Here is a 13,571-nt window from a genome sequence, read left to right as displayed (position 1 = left end):
GCTGTGTGTGTACCTGCGTCTTGGCTTCTAGAAAAGTGCTTTTGTAATTTGTTGGAACTGCTCTTCTCGAGCAATACTGGGAATAGTTTGTTTTCTCCAGCCCTGCCAAAGGGACTCTGGTCAGGAGGTTAAGTGAGTTTCATTGAAAAGACACACTTTTCCTTCCCCGGCTGATAAACAAGGCTGCTGCAGGGAAACCGACTTCCTCTGCCCAGGCGTTCAGCTGGGGCCGCCTATCCCGGGCCAAGGAAAACAAATGCATAAACATTTCAGGGGTATATAGGAAACGTTTCTGCTGGGAGCCCGCTGTGAATGGCTGCTGGAGTTTACATAGCAAACCCCAGGGGCCTCGGCACAGCCCAGACAAAGGAGTCCTGGCCCTCCCCTTCCCTCCTGGCCTGCTGGCTCCTCCCTGCCTCTCCCCAAAGACTGACAGTCAGGCCACTACACATGCCCTGTCCACAAGAACACAAGACAAGCTCTCTAGTTGTCACCGCCAAATGCCAGTTTCATCTCCTACATGCCTGGTAGCTAAAAAGAAGGGATCTCCTTTTAGCCAGCACGGCAGGCAGAGGGAACACAGCCCACAAGCTGCTTGCATGCATCCCGAGCCCAGTGGGGCACACGGAGGCTGGGGACAGGCTGCTATCCGGTGTTCGTGACTCTCCTAGGCTCTCCCCGAGCCAAGGCAGACACACTAGGAATGCATGCCCTGGCCCAGCCACCTCCACACAGCCCCCGAGTCTCCGCCACAGTGCTCGCCGGGCACAGGCAGGGTTGGCACCTCCTAAGGGCTTTGCCATTATGTTGTTCAGAGCGTCTCACGGGGACAGTCATGTGACAGGAACTCCTTGAGGCAAGCGCTCTGCCTCTGGGCTCCTCCACTCCATCCCGTTCTTGCGAACCACACAGAGGAGTCCTTCACTTAGGTCTTGACACAACTCACTCTCTCTCTCTCTCTCTTTCTTTACCAGCCTCCCAATGCATTTCTACATTTTCTCATGTTCCTTTTTGAAACCAGTAGGATAGAAAATGAATGGAGTGAATGAGGCTCAGACTACGATTTTTCCCCACAAGTGATTATGTGATTATGGCATTTTTCCCATTCCAACCTACCCCATCTTTGCCCTGGAATGTGAGGGGCTCCACAGGCTCTGCCCACCCATATTTTCAGTCAGTTCTCTCCCCACATGTCCCCTACAGCCACACAGGAGAACCACCTCTGGTCCCTCTGTTCATCCCTAGCCTATTGCCCGCCACCCCCACCCTGGCCAAGAGGCCCTTCCCTGGAAGGCTCTTTGCCCCACTTCCACCTGGCCAGGCCCACCCTGCCCTCCAGGTCTACCTCCATCCTCATAGGGCCTCAAAGGGATCCAGGTCTGCCCTGAGATGGGCTCCCTGCGGCCCGGAGCTGCTCCTGGACAGCACAGCTGATGTATCTGGTGCCTCAGACCTGTGCTGATCCAGTGAGAGACAGGATAGAGCAGGAAACCCAGACAGGGACAGCACTGGACCAGAGGGTGTCACTGGCCCACAGAGATCGGTTAGGAGACATCTTAGCCTGAGGGTCTCCTGAGCTCGGGAGGGCCCCTCCACCCATCATAGTGTCCACCCCAGCTGTGATCAGCACGGATCTTGCATTCCCTTTGGAGCGAGAGAACAAATAAGTCTCGGCCATCAGCATGGATGTGACTCTTGTTTTATAGAAAGTCAATTACCAGAAACAGTGAGTACCCAAGGTCCCCGGGGGAACCACGTCAGAGGCCTTGTTGAAGGGATGACCCAGAGGGGAGCGAGGGAGGGATGCAGATAAAAGGCAGCAGAGACCCCGGAGGCCTGCTTCCAGTCCTCGGCAGTCACGGCTCCGTCTTTGGGAGGGGACACAGCAGCACACTGGGCCCCTCATCATGGTCCCGGGTGGGCCCTTCGTGGAAGGGGCAGGGAGGCTCTGCACGCTTCTGCAGCACTGCTGGCCCAGAAGGGGGCGACGCTCTTCTCAGAGACTTGCCCCTGAGGCTTGGGGTCCAGCTGTCACCCCCAGTGATGAGCAGTGGAGCCACAGGGCTTACCCACATTTGAGGTCACAGGATGGGGTCTGAGCCGTTCCAGTTCACCAACGCCCTCTTCCACCTAGGGGCAGAGGGACAAGAGAAAGAGAGTTAGAGCTTTAGGTGCCCAGATAGGGGCCCATCCCTTGTGCCTACTTACTGAGGCTTTTGTCTTGGAGGCTTTGAGCATTTCAGGTTCCACGCTGCCCACGTCGCCCCTCCACACTCACACACAAGCCCACACGCCAGTCCCTTATGAAACACAAAAATACCCAGGACCCTGGGAAGCACCACAGAAGACAGAAGCGGCAAATGATTCACTCCTTTGTGCCACAACCTACTTTGCGCCTGGCACTGCAGGGCACTCTGCTAATGTGAGTGATCCACACACAGCGGCTTTCCAGCAGCGCCTGGCGTTGACACATTAGAGGCACTCGTGCAGACCTAGATACGGAGAAATCCTGGAGCGTCTAAAGCGCAGGAGGAGGCCAGTGGCTGGAGCCCAGAAAGACGGCAGAGAGGGGCAGGGGGCGCTGGGAGCTGGCAGGGCCTTGTGAGGATTCTGGGCTTTCCTCTGGGAGCCTTGGGAATGCTGATGGGCTGTGAGCACCGCAGTTAACACAGATTTTTTAAAAAATTACTTTACCTTAAGAAGCACTGAGAATAATTAAATTGCAGTCCAAGGTTAGATACAATTTAATGATAGTTCAGTTGCAAAATAAAAGCTATTGTAGTGAGACTATGAAATTTCCTAACACTTGATTTTAATACATGGCACTAATTTTGTAAAAACAACTCAGAGGAATCACATTTATAGCAGATGCAGTATTTATGCCAAATCTGGCATGAGGTATACAGTACACATGCATATGTCCTAAGACTATATATGAACTAGGAAACAGATGTTGCGTATCTCAACAGCAGCACTAGAGCAGCGTTTGAGACTAGGGTTTGTCAATGTTTCCAAAGTGTGGGGTTTGGGTACAGAGCAGACATCTTGTTTTCCAAACCTAAAGTTTTTTTTCAGGACTAAGGTCAAAATCCTAACCGTCACACAGAAGGGAAAAAAAGAAGCTTTTCTCTCTTTAATTGTACACCTGCGTCAGAAAGTCCAGTATCCTGAGATTGGAACTGCAGTAAGAAGGGCATGAACAGGTTCTCTCAAAGTAACACGGTTGTATTTCCCCACAGAATGCTTGGAAGGACCAAGAGATTTCTGTTAATGGACCCATATTAGTTTCAGATAACGAAAAGTCCAACCAGCAGGGAAAACGGCCACTGCTCTGACTCCCACAGCTGAGCAGGTTCTGGAGGTAAGACGTGCTGGGAAGGAGTGTGCTGAGCCCCAGGTCCTAGGGGCTGGGCTGATCTGTTGCATCTACTGGATTAATGGTACTTTAACAATCTGCAGCAACGCAACGAGGGTTTAATTGATTCTACCACACTATTTGAGATTTTCCTTCTCTGCTCATCATCTTGCAGTTTTGCAGTATGTCATTAACAAGCTTTTATTGTACTATTAAGATTTGTAGGTAAGCACTGAAGTCTTGGACACTAGGAACACATCTTGTATCTAGATGTCCAGAGGATGGCAGAAGGGAGGCAGGAAGGAGAGGGACATTCCCGCCCTCAGCCTGGTCCCCAGGGCCCTTCGCTCCATCCCTCTCCAACCCTCCAACCCTTTCCCTTCCCCACTCTGACTCAAGTTCCTCCTATGAGCTCCCAGTTTGCAAAAACTCTCAGATCCTGGCAGAACGGGATCCTGGCAAATGCTTCAGTGCTGGGTGAGTCACGCTCATCTGCCGCAACATCCGCATCACACCTCGCTGTCAGGCTGCTGGGTTTGTGTTTGGTTTTGAGGCTTTTTACAGACCTAATCAACCCTCCACATCCCAGCCACCAGGTGCAAATGCAGGGGGAGTACTGGAAGCACCAGAGAGAAGCAGTTCACAATTATGAAAGAAAATCAAAGCAGAAACATTTTAAAAATGGAAAGAGCTAAGATATTACGGATGTTATGCTTTTATAGGGAATGAATCGTTCCCCAGTTGGAATGGTTCTGAAAGTCGGAGTCAATTACAAGGACAAGAAAGAAGAGCTCTGCATAGGCAATCAACAACTAGGGACAGGCAGAGAGAGGGAAGGAATGAAATGGAACTGCTTCTGAGTGTGGCAGGAGCGGCAGCATCGAAGCCCTGGCCTCACTAATTCAGGAGGCAGCTGCCAGCATGACAGCTTAGAGCAGGGTTTCTCCCCTCCACACCTTGGGCATTTGGGGCTGGGAAGTTCTTTCTTGTGGGGGCTGTTCTGTGCATAGTAGGATGTTTAGCACTCTCCCCCTGGCCGTGACAACTAAAAATGCCCCCCAGACATTGCCAAATAACCCAGGGATGCAAAATCGCCCCCTGCTGGGAACCACCTAATCTGTGAAAATGCCGTGGTCCCTGGAGCTCAAGTCAGCTCGGTACCATGGAGTGGCAAATCATGGCCAAAAATGATGGGGGCAATCGCTGCAACAGAGGAGCAGATACCTGCCTCAACAGGTTTTCAGTGCTGACGAGACTGGTGTACTGCATGGGGGAAAAGAGCCTGTGTCAGCAAGGAGAAGAGGGCAGGCCTGGTTTCAAAGCTCCTAACTGGTAGAAACATATCCAGGGACTCCGCTTGCTCACTTTGAATTTCCAGACAAATGGCCTGTATGCAAGTTTCTGTTCCTGTGCTGCAGCTATTCCGAACGAGGAGTGGCTCTAGGGTGAGCCGCCTGGGCTAGCCCTCACCTGTGGGCCTTACCACGTGCTGTGCCCTCCCCTGCCCGCCATCCTTCAGGATCAGTTCCCCGACTCCTCCTTGCAGAAGCCTTCTGACTGTCAGGCCACCTGCCGTGCCCCTCAGCACCCAGGCCAGGCTTCAGGGCCGAGTGGGTCTCACTCATGCCTGAAGCGTGGGGGTGAGAGGTGCTGCTGCATGACCACGCCCCTCCACGCCAGCTGCTCCTCCCCACCCCCAGGCACCCAGCAGAGACCTTGGTCTCCACTCATACTTCACAAAGTCCTGCCCAGGACCCACCGTCCCTGCCTCTTGCCCTCTCCTTTCTGCCTCCTCCCAAGCTCTCACCCAACTTGCCACCACCTGATTCTTTCTCCTCCCCCAACACACGCAGAACCCTTTCTGGTCCTCAAAGGAAGAGTTTCCGCAGCTCTTCTCTCAACCTCACAACAGCTCAGGGATTGTTATACCCAATCAACAGAGAGGGAAACTGAGCCCCGCAGCAGAGCCAGACCTTCTGGAGCTCACACAGTGTGACGACTGCAGAGCCAGTGCAGGGTAGGTGTGTGTGGGCAGCTGGGCATCTGAAGAGAAGGGCTGGGGGGACAGTCGGGGCAGTGGGGGCACCCAGGGAACAGGGTCTAGGTGAGGTGTCAGCACAAAAGCTGAGCAGGAGGCACCTCAGGCGGGTGGGGGGACAGCTGAGGGAGGTGGGTGCTCTGCCCCAGACCCTCAGAGGCACCTTTCCCAGCTGGAATTACATTTTCAATTTCTTGTCTGGGCCTCCAAACAGAAACATCTGTGCCTCAGGCCCCGGTTATGAGTTCTTTCCTCTTTTCTCTGGACGGTTGACAACTGTTTCATTTTCTCCCACTCTAGCTAGGCTGGAAGCATGAGAGAGGTCACTGCATGTGTCTTGATTGAAAATGCCCATAAATGAGTTGGTTCTTGCTGCGGTGGTTAGAGAAGAGCGGGGGGTGGGGACAGACCCCACATTCCTGCCTGACACATGCAAAGGTAACAGGAGACTCTCTGAAGCCGAGACGTGTGTCACACCGAAGGGGAGAGACAGCACGGGGACCTAGGGATGGTTCAAATTAGGATGCTCTTCTCCAAAGGCAAAACCGGCAGTCTGGACTTGTGCAATGTCACTGTGGCAACAAAGCCAGGTGACAAGAAGTCACAGTGCCCGCTCAGTGACCTTCCACTAGGTCAGGACAACAAGGGCCTAAGCTCCAGTCCCTGAGCTGTTCAATGACTCAAGGCATGGCCAGGACGCAGAACTCCATTCTGGGGACCCCCATCTCTCCATCTGTAGAAGAAGGGGCTACATCAGATGGTGTCTAAGGGCTATTGTGTGCATCCAAGTGAGCTGCCAGACAGCTAGGTATGTGGTGTGTCCTGTGCTGGGTCAGGTGTGAGTCTGGGCTTCTTGCAGGGCAACAGCTGGGTTTAAGGGTGGGCAGTGCCTCCTTCCCTGGATTAGAACAGCGTTCATTCTGAACTTCTAGTTGACTGTGAACTCTCACAGAGCAAGAACCAAGTCCTATCCAGCTGTTTCTTCCATGGAGTCCAGCCCAGGGGTCCGAGGAGGGCTGATGTAATAGGAGGGAAACCCCACCTGCCCACCAGGTCGGTCTGCCTGCTGCCTGCCCATCCAGCAGGATGGATGAGACGGCCAAGGCGCATAGCTGCATCTCATTCGGGACTTGGGGCCTGACCCCAGCCTTGTAAAGGACCTGAGCTCAGGCCATGGCTCCATGCATACCCCTTCCTGACAAGGCAGGTTCTTCCTACAGACAGCAGCACCTACCCCCCAAGGGGCAGGACCCACCTCCAGCAGGTCCTCACTGACCTTGGAGGCCACTTTCCCAAGTTTCTCCCTTTGAACTGTTTGAGAATCTGGGATGAAAACAAATGCAAAGCCTTTGTAATCCAACCCCTTGGAATAGGATTCCAGGAGGCCGGCCCGCTGTTTCCCGTTACAGCAGCATGTTATGTGAGGGGCCGTGGGGAGGCCCAGTGTTACCACTCTTCACTCACCCACTTAGCTTTTCCAGGAATAATGCTGGGAAAAGCCTCACGTGTTAACTGCCCAGATGGACACACCATGACAGGGCAATTACAGGGGGAGCAGAACACGCAGCTGGCCTTAGGAACACTCACGGGAGGTGCAGGGGAGTCGAGAGGAAAGCACCTTGGCCTAGTGCTTTACCGCAGGCCAGACACTGGAGGGACAGCGCCTCACTCGAGACCTCACTCTCACAAGGCAGCCAGGTCAGAGCAGGTGCAGGCACGGCCCTCACCAGTCGCTAGAACAGCGGTTCCCAAACTGTGGTCCCAGAGGGGACCACACATCAGCAGCACCTGGAACTCCTTAGAAATGCGAATTCTCAGGCTCCTTCCTGAACCAGAAACGCTGGGAGTGGGGCCCAGCAATCCATGTTTTCACACGTTCTCCAGGTGATTCTGAAGCTCCTAAAGCTTGAGGACCACTGCTCTGGAGCAAGCCTTTCTGATGAGTGGGGCACAAACAGATACGGGTTCCCCTCAGCCATTGGGGAGCTGGGTGGGGTCTGAGATGACTGGAGTCTCCAGGCCAGCTGTCTCTAGCCCTATGTGCTGTGCAAATGTGATTATTTTCCGACTGTAGCAAGCATCGGGGAGCACTGCTTGAGGAGAGGCCGAGAGCCCACTCCCTGACACATGAAGCCTCCGCACTTCCCCACATCTCCTCACTGTCACCTGCTGGCACACGGCCATGGGGCAAGGGAGGGAAGTCCGGGAACGGGGCAGCCAACAGAAGAGGAAGAGGAGCTTCAGGCCCATGCCTGCACTTGCATTGTCACTCCATGGCAGGCCAGCTCTGGGCCAGGGGCTGCCTCGGGGACAGGCCAGAGCCCTGAGTCATTCTCAAATGACAGCCTGTTGGGACTGAGCCCAAGAAGTCCAATCCTGGGCCCACGCTGGGAGGCTCTTGGTGAGTCATGCAGTCAAATGGTTTTGGGGGCAAGAGGAGTTACTGCAGAAGGGGACGTGGAGAGGTTTCAGGGTGGTGGGCCACTCCCTGGGAGGCCTTCAACAAGGGTCCCAGGGCTCCGGAGGCAAGCAGAGGCTGCGCCCAGGGTGCACTCAGAGCCCTGCTTGGCAGGTCCACCTGCAGGAAGCATGCCCTGTGGCCTCCCACGCTGTCCTGCACAAGTGCCAAGGCCAGTGTCGCCTCTTTCCCCATTGCTGTTCTTCTCTCATCACTTTGAATGAGTGGCCCTTTGTACATGAAAGGAAAGTGACCTGCATGTGCCCTTAATCCTCCCGACGAAAGAAATACCGGCACATGACCCCGCAGGAACGCTTCATCCCTGGCCCAGGGGCAGGCAGGTGGACGGATGGGTGGGGCATGACAAGGATGTCCCAGCATCCCCTCCCGCTTCCCCTTCCTGGTGTTTCCACTATGCACAGGGAGTTCTCTCTCTGCAACTCCACTCACAGGCTTGCCTGCCTGCAGGTGGGCAGCAACCCTAAGCTCCAAGTGTGCCACCTGGATCTCAGGCAGTCAGCGCTACAGGACCTCAGCCATCGTCCGTATCTCCCCACCTCAACCCCAACCATGTCCCACACAAGGACATGGAGATTCTGCCTGAGGTCACAGCCAATCATGAGAGGTCGAGACAATAATGAGAGCTAACACTGAGGGGCACGTGGTAATGTCCTAGGCACTCATCACAAAAACTGGTGAGCTAGGGATTGCCCTTATCCTTGTTTTATAGATGACAAAGTGATTTACAGATAGGTGAAGACCAGTGGCTCACACTAGAAAGTGGCAGAGCCTGGGTTCAAACCAGGCAGCCAGTCCCCAGAACCTACAGTCATAAGGGCTGCAAGTGCCACTGCGTCTCCAGAAGGCCCTAGGGTCCAGGTCTCCTCCCTCCTGGCATCTCCTTCCGCTGCACGCCGACCCATGTCGTGACCCCAAGGCTTCATGAAGGGCCTGATGGAGCGTGCCAGGCATTCCTGACAGCTACAGCCCCACCAGCCCTCCGCAGTGCTGCCCCAGCCTGGGCCTGCTCAGAGCACTCACGGGGAAGTGAGCCCTGTGGACTGAGCACTCCCTCCGCTGTCCTGCGCCTCAGCGTCCCCTTACAGAGGGGCTGGGTCAGAGGTGTCAAAGCCCCCGCCTGCCTCTGAGGCTACCGGCACCTCTGCTCAGTGTTCAGAGTGGTCGAGGCTGCTCCTCCCACCTGCCCCCAGGCGGCCACCTCCCTCCACACCGTGGCTGGGCCAGGCCTTCGCACCTTCCCATCCTGCTCCTTCTGACCTAATGGCACTTACCGTGTGTCCTTGAGGGAGGAGGGGCCCAACAGACACCCACTCACCCCCCACCATTGGGACATCCTCAGATGCTGTCTGAAGACATGTCACCCCCGCAGAGTACACACTCCTGCACATGGGCCCCAGTGACCGCAGACAGAGAAACCTACTTACGCACAAGCCCCCAGCACTGCATCTTTTCAATCTGTGGGCGTCTCAACTAACCACGCCCCTCTCAGGACAGTCCAGGAACCCATCCTCCTTTCTGCAGCCCTGATCACTCCAACCACTGCACCCCCCAGCCATTCACTGTGAGGTTCAAAGCGAGAGAGGGGCCGGACTCACTTGGTTCTGATGCAGAGCTCGAGGGGTGGGACAAGGTCATTGTCTCTGTCCTCAGGGATGGTCTGGGTGGTGTCTGGAGAGGAGAGAGAGGCAGATGCACATCAACTAGGGCCCTGCACTCACCCTGAGGTCAACATGGACAACCCTAACTCCTGAGGCCCAACCCTTCTAGTACCTGTCCTCTCCTCTCCATTTCCACTGGATCCGCCCTCATGCCTGGTATTGGTCTCACCTGGACAACTCACTGGTCCCTCGCCTCCAGTGCCTGCTTCAGCTACCACAACATTCTTTCTAAAAACACATCTGATCTCATCTTTTCATGGCTCCCTATTGCCTGAAGAATAAATCCAAACTTGTCAGCATCGTATTCGGGGCTCTTTACCATGCAGTCTCAACCTCACCTTACACCTGATGCCATTCACTGCTCAAGGCCCAGCTCTGGCCCCCTGCTGTAGGAGGTCCTTGCTAACATTCGCTCTCTGATCCCCAAGTCCTGACACTCAAGTCTGCATTGTTCCCTGACTGTCCCGAGGGGGCATGTTAAGGCTGGTTTCCCTGAGGACGCCTGGGGAACGGTGGGCAGGTGCCGCACCGACAGTCAGCCGGATCTGTTCCTGCTGGTTGGCCAGGCCGTCATAGTAGTACAGGTCGAAGAGCCTCTCAGTCCTCCAGTCACACAGGAGCTCCTGCTGCAGGCTGAACAGAACGGTGAAGTGGCTCTCGCTGCACACCACCCAGATGGGAAACCTTGGCGTCTTCAGGAAGCAGCCGACCTGGATGGAGGGAGAGGCCCGATGCAACGTGCCATCCCCAGGAAAGAAGTCAGGGCATTTTCTGTCCAACCTGAGGCAGGGCTGACCTCAGAGAAGGCTTGTTGAGGATCACGTCTGCGTCTGACGCTGGGAGCCCCCGTGCTACCCAGACCACAGGCCTGTTTCCCAGAGCCACACCTGTACTGCCACCCCTGCCTGCTGCTGCTTGCGGAGTCTCTGCCACACAGACCTGAGACCTGGCATCACCCCTCCCCTTCAGCCCCTACACCTAGGGGTTCCCAGTGCTGCCCATTCTGCATCTAAAAGCTACTCAACCCCTAGCCTCTCAGACCTCTCCTCAGGTTTACTCACCACCCCCAACCTGGATCACAGCAATGACCTCCTAACCAATTCTTCCCACGCCCCTCAAACTAATTCAGCTTGTCAACCATGCCTTTGTATGCTCTGCCCACCAGTCTAGAGCTTGCCTCCCCTTGGAGAGCCTGCATCTCCCAGCTCACCCAATCAAGGAACGGGGATAACTTCTTCCTTGCAGCTCCCAGGGGGCACATTATGAAGTGCCTGCCCACCTAGACCAACAGGACATCACTGTCTCACCATGACGCCTTCCCCTGCCTCTTTCGCTCCAGACTACCCTTACTTATAGCCACGAGCCCAGGTCCTTGTGGATGAAGCAGGACTTAAGCTAGATCCACACCATGAAGACAGGTAGGACTGGAGCCATAGGGAGCCAGGAGGGAAAGATCTAGTGAGCAGTCTGTAGAGGATGCCATGAATGAATGGCCACAGAAGTTCAGAGTACAGAGTGGCATTTAGGAAGGCTGCAGGGGAGGATAAGGCTGAGGACATACCAGGGTAAGGCGTGTGAACTTTCTGATGAGGGAGTCCCTGAGAAGTTTCCAGCAGGCAAATTTCATGGTACAAAGGTATTTGGGGAAGACAGGCACCTTGGAATAAACATCAGGGCCCTCAGCACATTGCTAGTGTCTTGCCTGCAATGGGGAGAGTGACCAAGCCCTGAATGCCTGGCCCTCTACGCACCCTCCCTGTCCCCTGTGACTCCCTCGGGCATGGTTCTCCCCACCCTGGGCCATGGGTTATTTGGCTATGTACATGCCATGGGCCAGGCTGATTCTGGCCTAATCCCCACCAGCCCCAGGGAGATGTTTGCATGCTCAGGTATTTACAGCCAGAGCCTGTGGATTAAAGAAAGAATGGGAATTATTTTTCCAGTGGGGAGAAGGGCATACTTTCTCGAGGGCCGTCACAGAAGTGTAGTCAGGCAGCTCCCGCCCGGAAGCTGACTCTGGGCTAGAGGTGTCTTGGACAGCGGGGCTGTTACTCAAAAGATCCTGAATCACGTCCCCAGTGAAATGCCTGCCCATGGAAAGCCACCTCCTCTAGAGGGCAGGAGGATGATCTTTACAACTTGCTCAACCCTTTTTTATTGTTGAAGCGCCCCTCCCTCTCACCACCAGGGCCTCACCCCAGCCCTGCATGACATGAAAGCAGATTGCATAGCTCGCTTCTTGGTGGGGTGTGGGGGAATTAGATGTCTTAAAGGACGTGGCTGGGTGTGCCTAAACCAACCCCATTGCACACTTGGCTTCCATTCCATGCCAGACAGAGGCTTTTCTGTTGAGGGCATTGCCTGGAACAGGGAACCCTGAAGCCAGGATCTAGTGCTCATTCACGGCAGGGAAAGAGCCCCGAAGCCAACCAGGGAGCAGGCCTTTGCACAGTCAGCCACCATGAATTTTCCATCAGAGGAACAAAAGGGCAACTTGCCATACATAAATAATAGTCAAAAGATTAAGGGCAAAATAGCTGCCCAGAGAGCTTATAAATGAGCTTTCTCATTCAGGAGCCCTTTCCAAGTGGGTGACATTTTCCGGAGGTGAAATTCACTTCCTTTGAATTCTTGTGTAACCAAAGGCTGGGAGCAAGGTGTGAGGTAGGGATAAGGGGGCACACATTTCCTCCAGCACAGTCTGAGGCTTTCTCCTGGTAGCTGAACATGCAGCACCATTAGAGATTACCTTTTATGGTGATTCTTAATCTTCTGGGGAGGTTATGAATAACCTAAAGACATCCGTGGACCACAAGATTAGAAACGCTAATTTAAAAGGGTCAGGTATGCCAGAGGGTGAAGAAGAAAATACACAAGGGTTGGAAAAAATATTTGAGGATATAATGGAGGAAAATTTCCCAGGCCTTGCTAAAAATCTAGATATCCAGGTATAAGAAGCTCAAAGAATTCCTGGGAGATTCATTGCAAACAGGAAGACACCACATCACATAGTCATCAGACTGGCCAAAATAACCACAAAAGAGGCCCTCCTACAAGTTGTAAGGCGAAAGAAGCAGGTAACCTACAAAGGAGAACCCATCAGACTAACTGAGACCTTATAAGCCAAAAGAGACTGGGGCCCCATTCTTACTCTTCTCAAAGAGAATAATGCCCAGCCTAGAATCTTGTACCCTGCAAAACTAAGTTTCCTATACGAAGAAGAAATAAAGACCTTTTCAGCCAAGCAAAGATTGAGGGAATTCATCAAGACAAGACTGGCCCTCCAGGAAGTACTCAGAACAGTATTACATACAGATCGGCACAATAAACACCCAGCAATGTAAAATGATTCTAAAGCTAAAGGTTAAAGGCTAGATACCACAATGGCTCAAGAAAGAAAACAAAGCAACAAAGTTCAACTCAACAGGACGAAGAGAAATCTGCCCCATTTATCAATTCTTCCAATAAATGTGAATGGCTTGAACTGCCCACTAAAGAGACATAGGCTGGTAGAATGGATAAATATACACAAGCCAAGTATCTGCTGTCTTCAGGAAACACATCTAACCTACAAGGATGCCTTCAGACTCAAGGTAAAGGGATGGAAAACAATATTTCATGCAAATGGAAGCCAAAAGAAAGCTGGCCTAGCAGTTCTGGTTTCAGATAACTTAGTCTTTACACCAACAAAAGTAATGAAAGACAAAGATGGTCACTATATAATGGTGAAAGGTACAATGCAACAAGAAGACATAACAATTCTAAATATTTATGCACCTAACTCAGATGCACCCAGATTCATAAAGCAAATCCTGCTTGATCTAAACAAAATGATAAACAGCAACACTGTAATAGCCAGGGATTTTAACACCCCTCTGACAGAACAGGACAAATCCTCCAAACATAAAATAAAAAAAGACTTAAACAGAACTCTAGAACAAGTCAGCCTGACTGACATTTACAGAACATTCTGAACCCAAAAATCACTGAATATATATTTTTCTCATTAGCTCATGGGACATTCTCTAAGATAGACCATAT

General features: G+C 53.2%; 1 protein-coding gene across 1 annotated transcript in view; it reads right to left on the bottom strand.

The window, feature by feature from the left end:
• Positions 1–1,683: 1,683 nt before the first annotated feature.
• FAM188B (family with sequence similarity 188, member B) overlaps positions 1,684–13,571 on the bottom strand; it is a 110,624-nt gene continuing 98,736 nt past the window's right edge. The window contains exons 16-18 of the mRNA XM_012640718.1: positions 10,060–10,240; positions 9,468–9,540; positions 1,684–2,130 (exon numbers count right to left, since the gene is read on the bottom strand). Of these exons, the coding sequence (XP_012496172.1) occupies positions 2,082–2,130; positions 9,468–9,540; positions 10,060–10,240 (303 nt within the window). The 3' untranslated portion in view covers positions 1,684–2,081. The remainder of the gene's footprint in view (positions 2,131–9,467; positions 9,541–10,059; positions 10,241–13,571) is intronic.

The sequence above is a fragment of the Propithecus coquereli genome, unplaced genomic scaffold (assembly GCF_000956105.1).
Source record: "Propithecus coquereli isolate 6110/MARCELLA unplaced genomic scaffold, Pcoq_1.0 Scaffold156, whole genome shotgun sequence".
NCBI lineage: Eukaryota > Metazoa > Chordata > Mammalia > Primates > Indriidae > Propithecus > Propithecus coquereli.
This window is presented reverse-complemented; position numbering and strand designations above follow the sequence as displayed.